The sequence below is a fragment of the Melanerpes formicivorus genome, unplaced genomic scaffold (assembly GCF_026170545.1).
Source record: "Melanerpes formicivorus ecotype bairdi unplaced genomic scaffold, bMelFor1.0.p_v2 SCAF_1, whole genome shotgun sequence".
Classification (NCBI taxonomy): Eukaryota; Metazoa; Chordata; class Aves; order Piciformes; family Picidae; genus Melanerpes; species Melanerpes formicivorus.
Genome location: NW_027142353.1, coordinates 39,560,281 through 39,574,588, shown reverse-complemented (window position 1 = coordinate 39,574,588; position 14,308 = coordinate 39,560,281). Strand labels below are relative to the sequence as shown.

At 44.0% G+C, this 14,308-nt stretch overlaps 1 protein-coding gene across 1 annotated transcript in view; it reads right to left on the bottom strand.

Moving 5' to 3' along the window:
* Positions 1 to 7,313, bottom strand: part of GABRG3 (gamma-aminobutyric acid type A receptor subunit gamma3) — a 411,489-nt gene extending 404,176 nt beyond the window's left edge. The window contains exons 1-2 of the mRNA XM_068140659.1: positions 7,131 to 7,313; positions 3,518 to 3,666 (exon numbers count right to left, since the gene is read on the bottom strand). Coding sequence (XP_067996760.1) covers positions 3,518 to 3,666; positions 7,131 to 7,183 — 202 coding nt within the window. The 5' untranslated portion in view covers positions 7,184 to 7,313. The remainder of the gene's footprint in view (positions 1 to 3,517; positions 3,667 to 7,130) is intronic.
* Positions 7,314 to 14,308: the final 6,995 nt, after the last annotated feature.

Sequence of the window (14,308 nt, the reverse complement as noted above, 5' to 3'; positions counted from 1 at the left end):
TATTGAATGAATCTTTACTTCAAAGGATTTTGAAACAAACCCCAGAGTACCTGCCTATGGAAGAGATTTTAAGACCTTAATCATTAAAAATGGGTTTATTTATTATCTGGGAGTTGTGCCTTTTATACTATGCAACAGACCTAGGATTCTCTATAATTGTACCTGGCAAAAAGTCCATGGAAAATCTGTGTAAGCTGTTCAGTATGAAGTGCTTACTTTTTCCTTTTTCTTTTTTTTTTTTTAATTCCAAAAGCTGTGTACATTCTGTGGTATAATGGAAAACTGCCAGATGCCACCATTAAAATGAAAACTCTCACAAGCTGTGATAATTATGTATACCAGAATTCTGCCAAGTATGTTTGGCCCAGGGGATGCAGTCAAACGTTTCTCTGCTGGTAAAACACTGCTTTGTTTACAAAGACCAAAGGCCCCTTTATCTAGACAGGTGCGGTTAAGGTGTCACACTGCTTATAAGCCTTCACAGTAACTATTCTGCCCAATACCGAGGTTGTTTGATCCACTCTTTCAAAACCCCAGATGAATCCTGCAGGTTATCCCTGCACTGCTGCATATAGACTGGACATGTGATCAGATCAATAATAATTTACATGAAAGCCTAATAGGGCAGTATAAGAAAAAAAAGAGAATGGAAAGAGCAAGTCCCAGTCTTGCAGCATTAACCTATGTGCTTGTTGTGGTTTAGCTGGGCTGAGCGGGGAGGAAGGACAGTGGCTGAGTGTCTGGTCATAGGAGGTCATTCAATGATGGCTATACTCCGGATCTGGAGGTGACATGACTATTCAAGAACTCATTGCCCACAGTTTAGCAAGTGGGCACTGAAAATATGCCTGCAAAGTGCCAGGCAGTACCTGGACATATCTGAGTTAACCAAAACACCAGCTGTTCTGGAACAGGTGAAAGATCACAGAAATGTGACTGCCTGGGCCAGCATGCACTTCACTACCTTCTATTTGCCACAGCCTTCTCCTTTTCCCCATGGTCTTTGGCTTGCAACAGTGTGTTTCGAAGTGATCTAAAAATTGTAATTTTAACTTTTGAAAAGTGCAAAGAAGTCAATATTTTCCTAGGCTATTCTGACAGAAGACCATTTCCTCACAACCACTGCCAAAGTTATCCACCGCTAGAAATACCGGCTTTGCAACGGGCTATTGGGAAACTGAGAGAAAAGCAATGCAGCATGAAACGGTGAGTGCCCTCTGTCCTGCGGGACAGCCTATTTGCCATAGAGGCAGTACTGCACAAATGTAAATGCCCTGATGAGTAGGTGACTGCATGTTAGTCCTGGATTTAACCCTCAGCATCTTTCCTTAATTGCACTTCTGCTTAATTCTGAGAATTACATCCCTCTTCTTCCACTAGTTCATTCCACACTTTCTGTAAACACCACAACGTACATTTTCTTATTGTATGCTCTATGTTACCTGGTCCACTACTGCATTTCCTAGTGTTTTAATTGATATGTATTATCCATTAGCTGAGTCATATTAATACAGATGGATTAATATTGGACCTTCAGGGCAGCAACACAGTTCCATTTCAAAACATGCCCACAATCTGGTTTGGAGAATAATCTTCTCCCAGATGGAAAGGAAGATGTGCTTTTGTGTGAGACGCCAGCCAGCAACTCAGGGCAGTTAGATATAATGCCTCATTCTCTAACATACCCCTTGTATTCTCCTTGACAAATGCAGCAGCTCCTCAGTTTCAAAAGGGCAATGTTATCTATCTGCATTTAAGGTAAAAGAGGAGGGAAGAGGGACCAGGGGAAGGAAGCAGAGGTGAGCTAACTTCTTTAGCATCTGAGCAACACTCGGCTCAATTTTTCAGAAATAGCCAGATTCCTATCAAAGAGAAAAATGACCTAGGACTGAAATAGTTGATAGAAATAGATAGATGTAGTTGAAAATTATAAAATCTCTGTTTGGTAGGACATATGAGTAGCTGTGTAATTTAACTCCTTTCTCTAAAACAGGATTTATGAAAGTTTGTGGAGAGACAAAAGGAATTATTTTGGTAACCATGATTTTTCCACTGCTGTAAGATATGCCTGACCTCTACTGATTTTATAGCAACTGACATGGGGACATTGAATGATTATTTTGCCCCACATAGGCATAGCATAATTTACTCTGCCTGAAGTTAGTGGTCTGAGGACACTCTGTACAAAATAAAATAAAAAATTTGTCCAAGAATTTCCTCCAGATGTCGATATGGGTGGGGAACCACGTTAAAGCACTCCTCCATCAAACATGAGATCAGCTAAATCCAGTATGACAAACTAAGTAAAGAAAGAGATAAAGCAGACACATCTATCAAATATGAGCTTCATAAATACTATGAAAAACCAAAGGAACATCTATGAGAGAAAAACAAACAAACAACAAATAAAACACTTTAATATCATAGCATGGGTTTTTTTCTGGAACTGTTGCATTACTGTGTAGCTATGTGTCTCATAGCTACACAGAGCTGACTCTTACTTCCCTCTCAGATGACTCAAAGGGATTGCATAGAAAGTATATCAATACACGGGCCATTGGCAAACAGTAGTTTCACTTATAATCAGTGGTAGCAATTCTCCCTCTAATCTCTGCAAAATCTAGGAAAAGTTAATGATGTCAGATGGTGATTTTGAGCACTCCACTTTTCCAGTCCATTTTGAAGTGTATGCAAGGTGATACACAAAGGGCAGTACATGTAAATGACAAATTGTCTGATTTCTGTTAGAAACTTGCTGTTAGCAAGCTCAGCAGCAGTTGAGTTATAGCCATTCTGATCTATGCAAACAAGGCAAATGGGGCACAACCATAAAAGGTAAAAAAATACTGGTTTGAAACACACAATCTCATTATACAAATTAACTTTTTAAAAAAGGAAAATCGCTCAAAAATAGTATATGCAGGTATCTAATGATTCTTCTCTTAAATTTTATACCTATCTGTAGTAGTACAATCCACAAGATTCTTCCATTCTATCAGAATTCTATTAGAGATATCTGCTGGTCTGAGGAAGAAAACCTCTAGAGTTGCCCTATGCATTGGTGAATCCTAGTTGTCATCTTCTCAGCATAAAGGACCATCAACTTCCATGATCAAATTTTGAAGGGAGCAGATGCACATTCTTCCTTTGTCCTGTCATACTTTTTGGTTTTAGTATGCTGGAGGTTTGATCCCTTCTCAGACTGTAAGTTTTTCATATACATGGATTGGATGACAAAAGGGATAAGTATGTTCCTAATAGTTCAAAGCTAGCCATTCCATATTTCTACACAAACTCTGTGCAAGCAAACCAGAGTTTAGCACCCTAGGTTGCCACTAGATCTTACCATGAGAATTAGCATTCTTTAAATATTGACTTGGAAAAGAATTTCAGAAAAAAAAAAAAAACAACAAACCTTAGTCTCCACTTTGACAGTGCATACTAACCAAAATAAAACAGAATGTCTTTTTTGCACTTATAGATGCTTCTCCTCACTCGTGCAGAAAGGAGTACTTACTTCCAATATCTGGACGTAGCTTTTTGTCATACTCTCTCAACAGCTTGTTTAGTATGAGAGTCACATCTGTGTCTTGCGTTTTTGGAGCTAAAACCCATTTTTGGTTAGATGTTCCATCTTCATATTCATCTTCTTCAACCTTTCTAGAACTGCAATAAGAAATCAAACAAATAGATGTTATTTTACGTAAGTAAAACATGAATTTACACTCTGGGTAAATCCTCATACTCATCTGAAGAAGTTTTAGATATCTCACTTATCTTTGCATCTACCTTGCTTCTGCAACAGGGTGTTCTTATTGACAGTTATGACTGAGGATTTTTTAGAACTTATCTTATGCCAGTCTCTCAAAGAATTATACTCTGGAAGTTAATACAATTATCAGAGCAGCATTTTATATCCTGTATTTTAACCAACTTATCCCAACTAGTTAGTTTACAATACACTCTTACAAAGACTGAATATCTGAAGTATTACTTTATTAACCCATCGAGACAACTGATTCATCTCTTGTACAAAGGCTAATAAGAATATTAAAAATTCAGATGTTTTAATACTTCCTGATAATTTTGTCCTATTAATAAATTATTATATTCTCAGTGCCTCTGAATTACAGTTTAATGTGTTACAAGGCTTAAAATTAAGAGCTTGCTCCTTGAATTTAAGATGGATTATCACAAGGACACAAACACATTGCATAAATTAATCTTAATTTCCCTGCAGTTTTAATGACACTTTTTTCAAAATAGTAATACACAAAGAGCTGGAACTTCTCTCCTTCAGAGATGAATTTTTTTTCTTCTAGAAGTATGCTAATACAAATGTAGTGAAATGATAGTTCACCCAGAAATCACAGCTAGAGCTATTTTCACACAAGATCAGTTTCATTTGTGCAGTTTTATGTGCACAAACGGTAATTTGTTGATTTGAAGATGTGTCTTTTGGTATCTTAGAAACCAACTCTGTTTGATGTCTCTCACTGGAGAAAATCTGACAGTTAAACTGAGATGAAGTCATCAGAAAAGATAACCTCAGTGGTGGAAGCTACAGAAGTATTCAGATTGTTGCATCAACCTGCAATTACCCTAGTGATACAGTATCATTTCACAACGTTTTTACACAGATATCAATAATTATGCAAGGTGCAAAGCAATAGAGGATCAGAAGCAGCAGCTTTGCTTATTCATGAGATGTACTACACACATCAGTGCAACCTCCTTTTTCTCTCTCCCTCTCCTCTCCACAATGGCACCAGTAATAGCTCAGCTGTCCAGAAGACTTGATAGACATTCTACAGTAACAGAAAAAAATCAAGTCGTTTAAAAATTTAATTACAGAGCATCAACAGCCTTCAAAATTGCTTATAGACCACCATTCAAGCATTTAATGAACTTTTCATTTAAACTGCTTTATAGCTAGTATGCCCCTAAGGATTATCCATGAATCGCTTAACATGACCTCACAAATTGCAAGTGCTCTGGGTATAATTTCAATATCAAAATAATTTTCAAACCTAGCTCTGGAGAATTTTCTACAAAGAGAACTCATATAGTCAAGTTACAGAAGTAGAGAAAAACTTAAGGGGAATTTTCAATAGACAACCTATTTCTCCTCTGTTAGTGAGCTGCATTTTTTAAAGAGTTGATCTTTTTTTGCATGATTCACCTAGCGAACATTTTAAAACCCCAAGAGGATTTTGGGGGGTTTTATTTGTTTTGGTTTTGTTGGGATTTTGTTGGTTTGTTGGTCTTACAGGGGGTTGTTTTTCTCCCTCAGATCATAACAAGTCCTGTTTTCATATTGCAGTTACTGAACCACTCTCAAAGGAGGCGGCATCTCCAAACATATATGGTTGATATTTCAGAGCTGAAACACTGCAGTGGTGCTGAATTGCTGACAAGAAAAGAGCACAAATTACATCTTTTTTTCTGCCACACCCACCACAACTTTATTGGAGGTATTCAAACAGCATGTGGAAATGAGAACTGCATTCAGCTAAGATCTTGATTCCCATTTCAGGGAGCCACTTATTTAAAACAAGAGTCTAAGCACTGACAGACCCTTTAAAGCCCCTCACTCAGCAGCTCATTTCCTAGAAAGTAATTCCAAACTATGTAAATTCCAATCTACCTTCTAGATCAAGATTGAGGGTCAAAGAGGTTTCACAGTGAATCAGAATAATAACCTAGACATACTTTTAAGGAAGAAAACAAAACAAATGGAAAGAATTTCTTATTTAATTTCCCTTGATTGCTTATACACAATTGAGCTCCTTGAAGGCACCAGAAGTTGTATGTTCACCTACAGCCTTACTGGCAACTGTCAGTTTCTGTATCCACAGAAACAAGTGCAGGATGATGGCAGGCCATTCTCAAACTGGGGAGGAGGAAAGGTTGCACACCTTTTTCAAATTCCTTTTGGGCCATGAGTTTTAATTATGTGAGGAAGCAGATGAGGCAGTGCATAAACTGTGGGGAAAGGGTTTATTTCCAGCAGCATGCGCGTCTGGGACTTGCTCTAGGCATTGGCATGAAGAAGCCTGTAGGGATTTGGGAGAGAGAGGCCACTTGGGTATGGGGCAGGCTGCCAAGGAAAAAGGAAAGGGAAAGGGAAAGGGAAAGGGAAAGGGAAAGGGAAAGGGAAAGGGAAAGGGAAAGGGAAAAGGGGAAAGGGGAAAGGAAAAGGGGAAAGGGGAAAGGGAAAGAAGGGAAAAACCTCTGAGCATGTCTATAGCCTAGTGGATGTGGCAGATCCTACAAAGGGATGACGCTGATCTGACTCCTTTGCTTTGGTTATGCAGTGAAGGCTCTTCCTAGTACCCTGGACAGCCACTGTGACCAAAGGTGAGACCAGTCCGAAAGACCATGGCTGCAGCTAGCGACAGTTACCTTTTAGCCCCTCTGCGCCAGCCGTTGCCGGAGCCGCGCCGGGAAGACCCTTCATGCCGCTAATGAAGGACCAGGGGTTCCCCGGCCTGGCCCGCCACACGCACCCGTCCTGGACCCCTCCATGGCGGTTAACACCCGTCAGGCCGAGGGCGTGGTGGGTAATAGGACGCTCCGCGCCAGACTGCTCAGGTACCAAGGCTCCTCCTGGCACCCCATCTGGTGCCGCTCTCTGGGCTCACGCTGGCAGCGGCTGCCCTCTTCTCATGCCGGCTCCGTCCGCGGTGCTCCCGGCAATGGGACGGAGAGGGAAACCGGAGCTACCGGCAGCCCAGCGCCGTGAAGGGAGCCCGGGCTGCGTCAGCCACCGTCCCGCCGGGAGCCGGGCCCTGGCAGCCGCGGAGCGGGAAAACTTTTTGCCGGGTCGGCTCGGAACGGAGCATGGTGGGAGACCTCCGGCTTCAAGTGGGACTGAGAGGGACAGAGGCGGCTGCCGCGCTGGCAGAGGGGTCCCAGCCGTCCGGGAAGCCAGGCGGGTTCTGGTGAGGAAGGGGGGAAAGCCATGATTGGGAATAAAGCCCCAGTGCGGGGGAGGTGGGCAAGAGTCCACTGTCCTTCCCGGGCGTCGAGCATTTTGCAAACTCCGACGAGCGGGACTCGAGCCTTCAAGCCCCGATGCGAGGGGAGAGGAGAGGGAATGGGGGCAGGCGAGAGGAGTGCGGACTTACCAGGCGTGAAACACTGAGAGAAGGAAGAAAACCAGCAGGAGCTTAGCGGACATGATCTGGGCAGCGCTGGCCAGGTGAAAGGTACGGCAGGACGAAGGAAATGATGCAGGATGCTCACATGAAAGGGAAAATGAGGCAATGAGGTGAAGCTCTTAGCCTCTCTTCCACTGTATTCTCAGCTTTATACCCTGAAGAAAATACCCGCTTTCACGCCGCTCCAGGAAGGGAGGAGGGAGACGAAAGGGGGGGGGGGGGGGGGGGGAGGGGGGGATAAGTGGGACGAGGGGGAAACCCCCAGCGGAGAGGCTGCCTGGGCCAGGTATAAATCAGGCTGCACGGGCTGACAGATATTCAGAGGGCAGAGCCGTGGCGTTTCCCCCTTTCTGGCAATCAGTTGCCGGGAGCAGCGGCGCGGCCTCTCCTGCTCCCCCGGATGGCGCTGGCCGTGCCCCCCGGGATGTGCACAACGCGGCGGAGCCGGGGCCCCGTCGGGCCGCGAGGAGGGGTGGGCTGGGCCGGGCGGAGGGCGTGCTGGGGCGGGGGGGGAGGGGGGGGAAGGGCACACCTCGCCCCCCACGCCCCGCGGAGCGCTTGGCCCGCTGCCGGGGAACGCCCCGCATCGGGGAGCTCCTCGTCCCCGCTCCCTGCCAACAGGTATCCGTCTCGCTGGCAAGGCGGAGAGCCGGGAAGTGCACCCTGCCTCCGCCCCCGCGGGCGCACACGCACGGGAGAAGGGGGAGCAGAAACTCTCCAGCTGCAGTCAGCCGGCAGCGGGGATGTCTCCCCGCTGTCACCCGCCCAGTACCCCCGAGGGAGCGGCTCCGAGCGGGCTGCGGCGCCCGGTGGCGGCGTTACCCTGTTGTTTTGAAGGGTGCTTCCACCCCCGAATGCCACAGTTACTTGCCAAATGGGCCCTCCAGAACGCTGGAGGTACTCCCTTCAGATGGAGAGAGCGGGATCCGCTCTGCTTTTGGTCTCGGAGTGGTCGGAACCACGGACATTCCCATGTACACTCAGGCACAGATCCATGTAATCAGTGCGGCTACAGAGCGGGACGTAACGGTACAGTCCAGAACAAACAGAAACAAACATACACAATACAGCGTGTTTGTATATGCCTCCATATCTAGCCGGATGTATGTAGAAGTATGCATGCACTATATGAACTCATAAATACACATAATTATGTGTAAGATACAGCTGTAAAATGTGTACACAGATGTGGTACACAATGCTACGTGGATTTATGTGTATATAGGTAACTTTAGAATAAATGAGGAATTTATGCTGTAAGAACTCAGAAATGTGATGGCAGCCAACTGTATTCAGGGCAAAAATAGTTTAGTTTGGACGTTGTCTATTCTGCTAAGAACAGCATAGATATGATTTTTAGTGACTTAATTCCATCCAGGTGTGTAGAGCTTTGCACCAAGCATCAGCATAATAATAGTCCCCTTTGCTTTCAGAATGGGAATGACGAAATTTTACTTACACGATGGTAATCTGGAAAGAAAAAAGCTCTGCTGGAGGTACAATGAGCAACTACTTTACTGCGATCAAAAATCTCGAAGCATAAGTCTTTTCTTCTCCTTCTCTTAAATGTAATTTCCAAGTTCTGAAGAGACCATTTTAAATTATAATATATATTTTTTTTAAAAAAAAATCTGCTGGAAGATGCAGTATTGCTTTTAGAATAACTCCTACATGATGCCTAGCAGAGGTGGCTGGAGAGAGTTGTTCCTGAAGTTATTTGTTGAAGTAATGACACAGCTTAGGGAAAATCTGCTGCAAACCAGGCAATTACCAGTCATGCACTTTAGGTTTTTTGGGTTTTTTCAACCGAAATGTTTTTCTACTAGATTATAGAGTAGTTTTCTTATGTTGACTTTGGCTAATTGCAATTACTGTGAATTGCTAATAATCACTTGTTACAAGACCTGTGCTCTTTTTCATTGTCAGCAGAGAAGTGCAGGTGAACTCCAGACTGAAGGAAAGGGGAAGGGGAAGGGCTCGAGGATTGCCTGGATTTCGCCAGAAGTAGCTATGTGAAAGCGTGCCTTTCTTCAGGCGCTGGCCTGTTGAGCAGCACGCCGATCCGCTGAAGTCTGCAGAATCACCAGTGCTGGGGGTCTTGCGGGAGGCGAAACGGGGCGAGCGGGGGCAGCCACCGCCTCTCAGGTACGAGGCACCGCCGCGCGGCAGTTCGCTGCAGCCCCGACCGTTCTGAGGCAACCAAAGGTTTTCTGAAGGGCAGTGCTTATGGAAACATCATTTGGGACTCCCAGGTCCCAGTCCGCTTTCGCAGTGCCAGCGCTTTTGGAAAGCAAGGAAGGGAAGCGCTCGGCGTACAGAGAGGTTTCGCCAACGCCGGCTAGCCCCGCGCTGGCCACGTTTATGAAAATGCATATATTCACACACAGGCACATCCAAGTCAAATAAATAAAAGCGTCCCCGGCGCCCTGCAGTGGAGATGCTGCCGCGGCGGCCGCCACTATCCCGGCCAGGAGTGCTCTGCCCACAGGGCTTTGGGACAGAAGGGGCCGGGCGGCAAGGGCCGCTTCTGCTACTGCCCGGGTGGACGGCACAAGCAGGCCGGATGATACCGTGGCAGAAATATGCCGAGGAGAAACACACCAGGCCACGATTTGCAAAGAGTGGTAAGCAGCCTGAGTCCAGCGCCGCCTCCCCACGCCGGGCAGCCGCACGGTAAATCACCCGGCGCCGCAAGAACCCCGGGTCTCCTCACATCTCGGCCGGGGGGGCTTTGCCGCTACAGCGGTTCCGTGCAGCGCCGCTCCGCCTCTTCCCTCCACCCGCCGGCCCCTTCCCGCCCTCGCCGTCTCCTGCCGCGGCGTCGGGGGCCTCTGGCGGCGGCTGCGGGAAGGACGGCGGGGCGGGTATTGGGCCGACCCCTGGCACACCTCCAGCCAGCCGATGCCCCTGTTCGGTGATCGTGTGTCCTTACCAGTGCTGTATGTGGTCATCAAGTCACCCAACCTTCCGGAAAAGCCCTCACCGTGTTAGACTGACTGCCCTCATCTTCTCATGCATTGCGATAGTAAGCCCCGAGGCTCGAGTGGCGATTTATAGTTCATTAATTACTGACGCCATCTCTTCGGGCTGAAATGAAAAAGAAAAGACGATAAGCTTAAGATTTTCTTGCTGTTTTCCTCGGTGAGCGATGTGTTAATGCCAAATAATTACTTCAGCACCACTCTTCATTATACCTCATCCCTCGGTTATTTCTATTTTTCATACTCACATGGGGTTTTAAAAAGACTCTCTCTGCCTTTGCTGAGTCTTTTCAAATTGTGTATGCAGGTAAGGATCATGATTATCCAGCACACGTTTTAACAAAAATATTGTGCCCTGTGATGATACTGAAATGTTTATATTCTCTAGTACAATAAAACGGATCCACATTTTAACTTGCCTGTTGTTTCATTTTCACAGAGGAAGGCTATTCAACCTGAGGGATACCAAAGGGATACAGTTACAGTATTTCTTGTGATGGGGGTAGGAAATAAGAGCCTCTGAAAGCAGCTGGGCAGGGTTAGCATATGGCGGGGGGGGGAGGGGGAGGGGGAGGGGGGAAGGGGGGATGTGGAACTGCGTGCCTCTTTTCTTGCATTTGAACAGGTTCCTGAAATCTGGCACCTGAACTTTTGTGTGATTAAATGTTGGAGAGCCCTCACTGGTGGCTTTCATGGCATTCCAGTGATGAAGGCTGCCATCTACAGCACAGAAGGGAACTGGGGTTGCTCCAAGACAAAGAGCATCCTGTCTTGTATAGCTCCTGAAGTCCTCCAGCCGAAGGCTTATTAGAGATTTATTAAAGCAAATTTATTCTGGCTGAAATGTTGCACCTGCTGGAAACACTCTGTTTTGTAGAAATAACTAAATCGACTTCAAGGTAGGAAGTCGAGCTTCAGAGATTCAGACACATTCTATGTACCATCAGCTCTGTCCTTTAGCACAAGGCTCACTGTTCTCTTTGGCCCACAGAAAGGGTATGAAGAATCCCTCCAAACAATGCTGGACTGCAGCTTTTTAGCAGCCTCATGTATGGTTTCTGGCAGAAGCTCAGGCACTGAGGGCAGACAGGTCTGGTCCTCTGGGGCCAGGCAACCCCTGAGCAGTTGTTCTGAGGATGTCAGTAGCACCAGCCTGCACTGACTGAAGAACTGAGCTTAGATCCACTGAGGCCAAGATTACTGTGGATGGCTGGTTCCAGTGTTTGTTACATATGCGAGAAATTACACAGTATTGTAGTGTGTAGTACATCATGGAATGTGTAATGTGTAGTACATCATTTTTTTCCCACCTACAAATGCAGCCTGTCATTGTCGGTCCAGTGCATTGCAATCTATTTGTATTTCTCAAAAACTCGCCTAATTCTTCCAATGAAAATGAGCTGATATCTTCAATCAACATTCTTAATTTCCTTTTCATTTTGTGAAAAGCCAGGGCCAATTAAACAGCAATTTTTAAGACACGATGACTGTGAGAGTGATAATTGCTTCTGAGGATGGCAATGAAAAGGCAAATAATGCAATACAGAATGGGACACTTACACTTGAGTCTAAATTAGTGGTATTCTTAGGAAGATTCCTCAGAAGTCCTTTGGGCTTCATAAAATCCAATTTTCATTCTTTCTGTCTTTCTCAAAATTGCACAAAATAGCAGAAGACACAAAATCGGCAAGGTGAGGATGTCATCTGAGACTGTCACCATATGGTGGCCATATTTAAGTGTTTATAGTGACATAAAAACTTATAAAAAGCCAGAAAGAATTAAAGGAATTAAATCAAACACTTCTTTAGAATAATTCTGGTTCCTTTGAACACTTCCAATCCAAGGAGCAAGGGTGCTGGGGGAACTATATCCTTATTATAAAGAACATTATCTTCAGGTTTAAAAAACAAATAGCTGTGCAAGTGCTATCTTCATTTGTCTGCATAAACTTGGCAGTTTATATGCTGAGCAAGAATTTTTTAAAGAGAATATTATTTCATAAAATAATTTCTTTTTTGGTTTTGTACAAATATGTCTAGTTATTCCACAGAGGACATTTTCTGTTTAGAAAAAAGCAGAACACAATTCAAGGTAATAGAAGAGGTCTGAGCTTTAGAAAATATATTGTTACATAAATTCATCCTTGGAGTAAGCTGGCCCAACTCAAATACCAGAAATAAAAGCGTTTTTCCATTGTGTTTGACTTGTTCACTCATTCTTAGTGGGTGCAAGTGAGGAAATTTGGCAGTAGAACTGCACATGCTTTCCAGTGCTGAATTGTTATAATTCACTTTTCAACTCTTATTCATGAAAGCATGCAGGAAAAATCCTTATGACAAGCAATTCCTATTTATTACTTTTTGGCTGTGACTAAGCTGTGAAGTAATGCCCTGCAGGGTCCCTGCTCACCCATACTGGGGACAATGACACAGCTCACTGCTCTCCTGAATGCCCAAGCTTCTTCCAAGGAAAACCAGTGGAGATTGGTACTCAGATACTGCCCCAAGCTGGAGCAGGACAAAGCCAAGGTATTTATTTTGAGGCAGGATCTGGGAAATGCTCCCATCTCCCACAGTTCAGATACCATCAGTGAGTAACGGTCTCCCACAAAACAGTTCCACTGACTGTGGAGAGAATTAAAGTGTTAGGTGCTTTGTATTGCGAGACAGTGGCATTTAAATACTCCAGAATGGAATTGATTGGCTTATTGAAGCATCTCAAAAACTTTGGGACAACACCTGCTGTTCAGGCAAGAACATACACTGCATGTATACTGCTGCTTCTTCTATCATTTCAATTCTCAACAAGGATTAGGAGTGAGTGGGATTCTCTGAGAATTATAGATGTTTTCTTCAGGAAACTTCAACCTATTTTAGCAAATGCACAATAACAGAATGAGCACTAATCATTATTTTTTGCCTTTACTTTCAAACACAAAAAAGATAGTCAACATAATTGGAAGTGATTTACATATAGAAGAGAACTCTGATAATTTACTAAAATAAAGCAAAAGGCCTGATCCTGCAACCACTCATCTCCATTGTTTGCAGGTAGTTCCAAATTCAGTGAAGATAAGGAAACTTTCCATGTAAGTAAAATAGGTCAGATTTAGAGGTCCTGACAGTGAGTCCTGCAATAGAGAACAGGAAAATAAAGCTGAGCAGTTCGGTATAAGACTTGGGTGTAAAAAAAAAAAACCCAAGGCATAGAAAACCTGGGGCAGACAGGAAGGCTGTGGAAAAGATGCTGGAACAATACCACTGAGTTTCTTGTTCTTGTAGTGAAAAACTTCATACTGGAGGCTTTTTTGTGGAAATCAGAGGAAAGTGAAGAGCAATTTCTTGTGATTATCTTTCATGTTTTGGTATTAATGTGTGTTCAGACATCCTTCCACAATGCCAGGTGTCCTCTGGATGTTTGCAGACCATTCATAGTTTTCAACAGTGTAGTAAGTACAGCTTCCATGTTGTCCCAGAAGCACTTTAATGCCACTTTCGCAAGTATTCTGTGGTCTAGGGTCTGATTAGGCATTTATGTATTCTAGTCTTCTCTTGAAGAACATTTGCTAAATAGCTGTATGGAGTCAGCACAATGGTCTGGTTAGTGCAGTATCTGTCCTGTCAAAGTGGCCAGAAGCAGACCTTTTTTTTTGGAAGAGTGAAAAGACACATATGTATGATATTCTTCCCAAGTACTCCTTTAGCTTCTAGCAATAAGATCTCAGGATCCTCATATAGTTTCTGTCTATTTAGAGATTTTAGATAATTGTGCAAAGACTGCATGCTCTAGATTGAACTAGGACTCACAGAACCTGGTTTCAGTTAGTGATTATACAATTAGCTCCTTAATCTTTGGAATGTCATTGTTCAATAATTGTTTCAGCTACCTAATCTTCCCATAGAAAACAAACCCAACCAACCAACAAACTAACCCCCAAACCTAAATCCACCATGCTTTTCATGTAATGTGAATGTTTGGTATCTAAGGAGAAGTGGTGTCAAGAATCCATATGTGCAATCGCAAATACTATATATATCATAATGTGTGATAAAAAAGCTTGAACCTGTGCTACCTGTATGCTATATGAATAGTTGAGAAGTGAATTGAGCTTACAGGTACAGACACATACCTGCCAACAACATGGTAGCATGTGTACATATGGG